Genomic DNA, 9,482 nt, shown 5'->3' on the forward strand with positions numbered 1-9,482 from the left:
TTCCACACAGTGTTGTAATAATCCTTCAAGGCGACGTCACAGAATTGGGCTAAGACATCCTAGGACATTCTGTGCTAAGACGTCCTAGGAAGAAGTCCTTTTTGCCACTTTTGCAAAGGAAGCGCTTCGAGACGCAATGGAGACATTTACATAACAAACACACTTAAATCCTGAATCTCAAGACAAACTAGACCAAAGCTCTGAAAAGACCAAACACAGCAGAGGTCTTGATTCTTAGATTGGTTCCGTGGGCAAATGAAACAAGATTTGTTTTGAGTGGGGGTCTTCGTAAAATGTTGCATGCTTCACTGCACATTGCCTTGAACTGTGTTTATTTCGATTTAGTCTTCAGTGTTCTATGACAACAGAAGTCGTATTAAGATACCAAGGCCGGAAAAAAAAGCACCCATCTGCTGCTCTTTGTTGATCCGAGGGACAGCTAAACCTAAGATGCAAAATACGGTTTCAACGAGCTAATTGTGCTCGTTTTCACACCTTCAAAGTTGCTGAGGTAGTAGAACGCTCATCTTCTGAGGCCTCAGCAAAGTGGAAGTAATTTTCATTCGAGGGGTGTTTGGAATTATCGCGTCATCTGAATCGAGTGTCAACATTCAAGGTAGCTTCAGGTGCTCGCATCTTTCTCCACCTGTTCAAACTGCGATGTGCGGCAACCTATCGAGTGCCACGCCGCGCGAAAAGGGGTGTCATGTTGGGACACGATTGCCACCACACTGCAAATAGCTTGAAGCCCCCCACAAGGGGAGCCATCGTTATTATGTGCGTCTCGTCGATGAACGCTGGCCCTCTCTCTCATCAGCTAACGCTAATTTGTTTGCTCACTAATCAGCTTAACGCTCCCGTGCAATGTGGCGTCCCCCCCGAGGTTATAAATCCAACTCACGCGAATTCTGGATAAAATAGATACGTTAAAGCACAAGTGTCCAGTCAGGTAGCTGGTCGGCTAGCTCGTTAGCATTCGTTCACAATAACACCATTGGAATTGACCTCAGCTGAATGGCGGTACCACGGCAGCATCATTAGCCGCGGCCGGCTAACCACACATTTTTAGCTGCTCTCAGAAATATTCAAACGACTGACATGTTTTTGTCCAAGTTTAGATGTGCACGGGGTGGTTAGCTACGATGGGAGACGTACACGTTTAGGTCCAAATGCGTCCCCTCGTCAATGGCACTTGCCAAAAGCAACGCAGGAGGCTAGGTGGCTAATACTTAGCGGGTAGCGCGTGCCCGTGCGCACTCACCAAGATGAGTAGCCTTGCTCCGCCATATCGCCGACAACAGTGGGGCTCCGCTACTGTGGCTCACGGGGATTGGGGTCCCGGCGACGACCCGTTGGGACCTCGATCAGGAGGGGTGTGTGGTTATTGAGGAGTAAGCTCTTTCGGCGTTTCCCTCGTTGTCCGTCGCCCTAGCGGCTACTTGTCGGTGTCAACATGGTGCTGCATCCCGACGGCAGCTAGCCGAGCCACTAGCCGAATGTGGTGCACTTGAAGCGGCTCTGATGATGGGGGTTGCTGTGGTTAGATGAACGAGACAAAACCACCCCCCCAAAACAGCCACACTGATCGTTGCTTACGCTCTTCGCCTTTTTTCTATTCTTTGCTGCCGTCCGTCACCCACCCCAGCCAAGAAGGCTCGGTCTCCAGCGACGTTACACCCACTGTAAATCCATATTCAGCGCGACGTTGCCTGGATAAATGCTGCTGTTTCTCGAGTCCGCAGCCCTCGCTGTTATGGAAGACGTTGAGGCTTTGTTGTCTATACTAGAGTGGCGGGGGCGCGCACACTCGCCCTGCTGCGCGTGCACGCGGAGAGAGCTTTGCAAGTAGGACGAGCACTGGACCGCTTTTGTGCACCCGAAAGCCTCGTTTGTACTTGTAGCACCGCACAGGTTTGAACGCATTCAAAACAACGCATTTAGATAATTTAATCAGCTATTTGGACTGTGACAAAACACGTAAAATATGCCACTATTTTGGAAAGAGACGAGCTACCCAACAAATATATCTTTTTTTTTAATATAAATTGTTACACAAAAAAAATATGCACAGAGGTGGCTCCGACTCAGTTTTCCATTTCTTTCTTTCATATTGTACTGTATACCTGTCCCCATTTGCTTTTATATTATTGTGTGTGTGTGTGTGTGTGTGTGTGTGGGTGGGTGGGCGGGGCCATAATTTCATCACCCAATAGACTGACTTTAAACTATTCAATATTTATTTACTTTGTGCCAGCTGCAGTTGTTTTTGTTGAAGTGGGATGTCGCCCCTCCCCATCCTCTGGATGTGGTCTTCAGCTCTATGAAGGCTTCTCAGTGAGGTTTGTGTCTGAGATCCCTTGTAACTTTGCCGGCATTAGTCATTCCGTGCTGTTCGGCTCTGGTGGTCAGCAGGGATGTCATAGAACAAGAGTTAGGTAGCTAACTACAGTACTGTGAGTCCCGAATGACCGCCAGCGTGCCATGTCACTCCAAATCCTTGTGTCTGTTGTGAGAAGGTTCTGAGGGGGGGTCTTTGAACTGAACTGGAGAAGGTGGACTGTATGCTGTCACTCAATGACCCCGGCAATGGCAAACCATCCGAATTGATGGAAAAAAACGCTGGCTGTGCACCCACCTCCCCTCCTCCAAAAACTGCAGTGCTGAGCAGGCGGACAGGGTTTTTCTCACCAACCAGCAACAGTTTGTCCGCGTGCTAATTCTCAACCAGGACTGCAATTTATTGGCAGCGATGGGTACGAGCCAAGGCTGCTATCTACTGTTCATTACTGACTCCATATACGTTCGATGTCTGCTTGGACCAGCCTTGGCTAGTACCCATCGCTGCCAAAACTCTGGCGTAAAGCGCAGCATCCTACAGGCACAGTAATGTAATGACTATTGTGACTTTCAAAACAAAACTTTCCTATTATGGTTTAGTGGAGGCAAGATGTGTCTCCGGATGGTGGAGATTGAATTGGGGTTTAGAGGGAGGTCAGCAGGATTCCCTCTATAACCGAAGAGTGCGAGGATTACAGAAGTCTGCAGAGAGCTGCTTTTCTTTCAGATTATGCTCAATCTGTCCACAGAAATAGAGACACATCCATTCAGCAGACACTCAAGATGAATTAACCTTTGAGGCCAACTGAGGTTTAAGACTAGCTTTCCCCAAATTACACTCAACAACAGTCCTGACACAAAACTCGCGGTCGGTCTGCCAGCAATACAAAGTACAACCCCCACCAACTTCTAACTGTAAAAATACTTTTTTGGGGGGAAAATATGTAGTAAGAAAAAAATATTGCTTATTTTAACACCTTAATGAGCAGGACAAGTTTTTGTTCCTTTGAAGCTTGACGACGACGCGTCTTTCAAATAAACTGCCAATGTGCCGAAAATAAAACGCAATCAAAATCTGTAATCTGTCAATGCTGTAATATCTTCATGGAAAATATTCCATTCCGTTCAAAAATAATACAAACTTTATATCTGTGGTTAGATCTGAAGTTGCTGAAAAGATTTGCAGTGTTGAAGAGTAAAATAATACAATTAGACACACACACTTCTCGCCACGATTGCGGGGTGCCCTTTCCACAGTGAACATCTCATCGGCTGCAGCTCACCAGCAACGTTGACGAGGACAAACTCAATCGAAAATCGGCGAATGACACCGGTGTCACACACAGTGGTAAGCGATGCCAGGCTGTGTGTTTACATCAGGCCACAAGAGGGCAGTCTTTACGTATCAGCAAAAAGGCAAACGGCACAATGATTCACATTATTTTATTTTTAAGTTAGAACTTGAACGCAAAGAGGATTTCCCCCAGTAGGTTTCTATTTAGAGTCACTACAACAACCTCCACAACAAACACATCCATAAACACATAGGGCACTTGTTTTTTGCGTTTTACACTCCAGGCTACAATTATATTTCCCGTACAAACTGTTTACACTGCTTAAAAAACCTTTATGATGGCACCAGTAAGACCCTGGAAAAAAAGTCCATGATCTCATGCATTCGTTTTCATTACGTTTGACAGTATTCACTCATGAATGCATAATATATGATGGTTTAATTGATGCAGCCCCCACCTCACAGATATTGTGCATAAGCAACACTTCATAGCAACTGATAGAGACCCGTGGAACAACACCATCACAAAGAAACGATAAACAAAGCACATTGTGGCCTTAAGTTTTGAAATACCGGTTTTACACCTTTGCTCTGTGTCCATGCGCATAAACTGATCTTTAACAGTTTAGCTCATTTTTACAGATTAAGTCAGAGTGTGAGAAACCTTTTCTGCTTTCAAAGGGTTGTATAAAGTCTGCCACAGGCCAGACTACATTTGCACAGTTTCTAAACAATTATACATAATGAACACATTTGTTGGTTACGTGTTTTTTTTGGGGGGGGGGGGGGGTTAAATAGCAGTTCTGAGGTTAGCAGTCTCACAGGGATGATCATATCATGATTTAAAAAGAAAACTGTTTAGAAATGTAATACCTGCTCACGGGCAACAGAGGGAGACTGCACTTCCTGAACGGGAAGCCTAAAACATCATTTGAGCGACTCCGACGAGAATGTGATGGCATCATTTCACATGTGACCAGTGCGTGCTTCATAAATGCATGCACACCTTGAACAGTTGTTCGTGCATCTTTGTAGAACTGTACGTGATATCTGGTGCATGTGATACCGTTGCAGTTATTACAGCCAACATGCAAACATCACTGTGACGTTTCAAATTCAGGTCAGAGAGATATTATCAGTGAGAAGTCACCAGCCTGTCTTCAATGGAGAACAATGGGCCTGGGCGGTCACAACCGAGGCTGCACATCCTGTTCTGACATGGCCTCACACAATGCTTCATTTCTCAGGCTGATTTAAGGCACCTGATTACGCTTATTAAGTGATGTAACAGGGAGGCAGACTACACTGTCAGTATTGTTGCAGCTCTGACTGAGCCCCAAATTTTCTGATCATGTGGCTGTGACCAGAGCAAAGCACTTCATTCTCATGTCTTGTGGTGAATTAGCCATTTATGAGTGCTGAAAAGTAATCGGGCATGTATGAGGCAGCTGATGAAATAATAAATCAATTGCTTTTGCATTCCATTCAGTCCTGGTGACGAAGTTCTTATGTCAAGAGAAAGTGGAGTGGTAGTCTTAACACACGTTAAGTGTAATCAGGCCAAATTTGAGCATTTGCAGTCTGGTTGCCCCATGGCACAGTGCTGAGATGTTATGACAGACATCCGGTTTGAGGGAGGAGACTCTGATTGTTGGGGAAGATAGATTCATACTGTATGTGGTGTGCAGTGTTGGTCATCTGCAGTACACCACACACTATAAGAGCAGTGAGAACACATGTTTCACATATTTTTTCCTTGTCATGTGAGGGGACCCTCACATTTCAAAAGTCGGTTATGATGTTAAAATATAGGCATGTGCGGTACCCTGTTTCATTAGCAACTAAAATAAGGGCATGACACACTAGATTGCTTTGACATAAACACGAGCGCTTGTGTATGTTTTTGTGACCTTGATGATCTGTGTTTTGGATTTAATATTTCTGCAAGATGAACTCCTTGGGCCCTATTTTGCGGTCCAATGCAAGTCGAGCTGAAAGTGCGGTCTAACTGTGCCACAATGGTTGTTCATAGGCTACTAGGCAACGTGTCATGAGGGTCAACTTCAAAATAAAAGTGAAAGTAATACTGTATATCAATATCAATGCTTTACTTAGCTTTTATTTTTAAGTTGGTCCTGGGAGGCAATCATTGTGGTGGGTGACTTGACTGGTCTGAAAGCACAGACTTGAAGTGGAGCTTCAATTTCGAGTATTCATGCACACCACTGATGTGCACCACTGCTTATAAGGAACTGCAAGATTTCCATTTGCGGATGATGTGAAGTTGGCCACCTTCCACATCAGATTGTGATCCCCAAACATGCACCTGACAATCCTCCCATAAAAGAATTAAAATATTATTTTAATATACAGTATATTATTTAAATATTATTTTATTTGAATAATAACACGTTCAATTAATTTCTACAATGATTCAGAGGGTTTGATGCACAATGATATCAGATATATGAATGACATACAATGAATGACCTCCACCACACCACTCAGCTGGGCGCCGGTGTAGAAGCAGAAGCGCTTTTGGATCAAATGCATCGAAATCTCGTCACACCACATGCGCCACAACTTAGACCTGCATCCACCTAAAGTCTCACCTAATTTCTGTCAGCAAACTGTCAGGCACACTCAGGGCGTGTAATAGAAAATGCCCGCCTCTGCCCTCGCATGGTCAGCCAAATTCCCAAACACTGTAAAATTAGACTTGCACCTTTGTACATACTGTTGAAGTTGCCACAAGAATGTGAATTCAGACCACGCCTGCCTGATCTATTTAGAAAATAATTGAAACAAATGTGCATTCAACAAAAAAATATGATTCATGTCTGCATACAGTGCACTACAAAGTTTATTGATAAGATAAGATAAGATAAGAAAACCTTTATTAGTCTCGCAATGGAAAAATTCCCAATTCACAGCAGCAAACTTATGAAAGGAAGAAGTAGAACAACAAAATATAGGAGCTGCTGGAAAGGACTGCGTTGATTAATAATTCAGAGTGCACTTAATTTTAACTTGCTTTTTCTCTCTAATTAAATGAAGTGTGTCGTTAACAGATGCATTCGCCGTCATGTTTACCTTGCATCAATTGATGCGCATCTTTGGCACATGTTTGCGGTGCTTTCCATTTCTGGACCTCTCTTTTTAACAGTGACGCTTGCAATTAGATGCCACATTATGCACACATTACGCTGTGTAATGTAATATATTTGCCTAGCAACAATGTTTTTGAGGTTCTAAATGTGAGGGGGGGGGGGGGGGGGAAGCCACCGTCGTCTTCAGGCCATCATGGTATTGAAAGCCGAGTCGCCTTTGGCACGACAGTGTATGGGGCGGGGGAGACACATGGCCACGTCTTTCACATGCACGAGATAATAAATGGGCTCATTTCAGCATGACAAGAAATAGGGGGTTAAAGTGTGAGATTATTCGTTTTACTTGGGGTATTTAGACATGTTATTAAAACACCTGGGCATTGTTTTCAATTGTAGAAAAACTGCTTTTTTTTCACGATCAGCAGGCAGACAGCCGCTATAATGGCTGTGAAACTATCTCACAGGTCATCATTGACAACCTGATGCGCTAAAAAAATAAAATAAAACAACAACAACAAAAAAACCCCAAAAATGAATAGTTTACCAATGTTTACTATTGGAGATTGCGCTGATGAAGAAGCACACTGCAAAATACTGGGAGATGTTTCAAATATTTGACCCATCTCGTGTAGTAAAAAAGGTAAGCAAATCATCACATATAACTGCGGTTAAATCATGAAAACGGCCACGACAAAAACTTGGATTATTTTTTTTGGGGGGGGGGGAGTAGCTGTGATATACCCTATGCAGTGCAAGGGGGGGTCCACACCCCTTTGAAGACGCTCCCTCACCCGCCGCCTATCGGCTCCAGGGTTCTGTGGGATCCGAGTGTGCAGACACTGTTAGCACGCCTGATATGAGGGCCTGATCAAAGCTGGCTCATTCTGCCTGACCGATTTCCACAGGATTAAGGATTAGGTAGACAGGAAACTGGGAGAGGCACACAGACTATCCGGGAGAGACCAAAAAAAGGATGGTGATGGAGAGTAAAAACGTTGGCGGAGACAGAGAGGGGTCATGAGGCACTGGCAGAGAACATCTTGGGAAAGGAATGCAAGACCAAGGGCATGTAGTATAAAGGATGTGCAAAAGCGTCCCCAGTACTTACAATATTATGCTATTGTACAATAAATGGAACATTGAAGTTCATTTAGTATGGTTGGGTGGGCGGTCAGAATCCTGTTAAGGAGGCCTTATATAACACATGTGCTTTTAGTCTTGCCATGGAGAGATGTCATTTAAATTGTGAAATCATGAAATCAGGAGCAAATCCAACAGGCGAACAGCGATTAGGTCCCGTTGGGAGGAAGAAAAGGGAACGCGACGTGAGCAGGAAAGGAGAGAATTACCATAGTCAACAAGATTAAGCAGGGGTAGTTCTATTTTATGGTCTCCAAATAAGATACCGTAGGAAATGAATTTGAGAAAATGAGCAGCTGCCCCTGATTACCAAGAAAGCAGTCAAATTGGTTGAAAGGCCACATCCAAATTATTTTCCCATTGTCCAGTATTATCGTGTGGAGTGATCAGTGAGTCCAAGACTAATCTCCCACGGATTGCCCACAGCATTAGGTGCATCTACACATTCTCATGCCATCCAATGAAAGAGTTGAATTAACATTTATGCTTCAGAAAATGTCACTGAGTAGGGCAATCGTCACGTCAAGATGACTCTGCTTTAAAAATAATCATTCCGTGTCAGACAATGTTTACACTCGAGTCCAACGTCTGGCATTAATGTGCATCAAAAAGTGTTTTTTTGTTGTTGTTGTTGTTTTTTAAACAGATTAAGAGCTTCATGTCTTGGCTGATTTCCTTCGGCTTTCCCTCTATGGTACACAAAGAAGCTGTGTGCTTCAGATGTGCTTTCAAATACAGCCACCGATGTGTCTCTAATTAGGTCAAATGCCAATAAAGCTTTCAGAAGCTTCCACGGACATGACATCATCACGTGGGTTTTCCCAGATTGTTAAAAGACATCTTACTGTATGTAAACACTTGACTTGTCAGAAAGTTCTGAAAAACCGCCCCCCCCCCAAAAGTCCTTCCCTCGTGTGGCTTTTTAGATAATATGATACAATGTAAACATCTGGTTTCAACTGTATCTAAAAGGTAACGAGAACGGGGACAACACAGCACCAGACTGCCAGCTCCTACATGGACTCAAAAGTCCATCTCTCAGTTCAGTGAGATGCACAGTTGCTCATCTTCATCAGATTGTGCTCTTGCATTGCTGATTTATCCAACAGCTCAGGACACTTGGCTTAGTGTCCGGGAAATGATCTTACACACGCTGACCCGGGGAGTTTTCCCTCTCTGCCTGCACTCCTTCATCCTGGACACAGGGGAGTTTATGCGATTTCTTGATTGAAAATTTCACAGCATGCATTGACCATCTGCGGGCAGCAAAACACGCTGTTTGCTTCCAAGAGGTGAACACCAAAATGTGGAGGAAGTCCATTTGAGAAGCCAAAGACAATAGAGCAACACCCATTCACACCCTGTGGCACACTGTCTCATTTGCCCGGGCTTCTGTCAATTCCTGATTTTGACCAATGACAACATACGAAGCGACCCCGCCGTCACAGAGACAGTTGGCACGGAAACAGCACATTACACCATCGTCCAAACCTCCCATTCTGCTGTCGTCATGACTCCCCTCCCTCCCTCTCTCTCACTCTCGCTCTCTCTCTAGTATGTTTTTTCCATCATTAATGAAATCACGGGGCGATGCCAGCCTT

At 44.3% G+C, this 9,482-nt stretch overlaps 1 protein-coding gene across 2 annotated transcripts in view; it reads right to left on the bottom strand.

Annotated features, from left to right (window-relative positions):
• sppl3 (signal peptide peptidase 3) overlaps positions 1–9,482 on the bottom strand; it is a 46,956-nt gene that overhangs the window by 14,395 nt on the left and 23,079 nt on the right. The window contains exon 1 of one of the 2 annotated variants that reach the window (XM_086134208.1): positions 1,262–1,799. The exons of the other annotated variant lie outside the window; for it this stretch is intronic. Within the exon in view, the coding sequence (XP_085990334.1) occupies positions 1,262–1,287 (26 nt within the window). The 5' untranslated portion in view covers positions 1,288–1,799. Of the gene's footprint in view, positions 1–1,261; positions 1,800–9,482 lie in introns of those variants that run through there. 2 annotated transcript variants of the gene reach the window in all.

This window comes from Hippocampus guttulatus, chromosome 17 (assembly GCF_054856545.1).
Source record: "Hippocampus guttulatus isolate MCC_2025c chromosome 17, RoL_Hgut_1.0, whole genome shotgun sequence".
In the NCBI taxonomy this organism is placed as follows: domain Eukaryota; kingdom Metazoa; phylum Chordata; class Actinopteri; order Syngnathiformes; family Syngnathidae; genus Hippocampus; species Hippocampus guttulatus.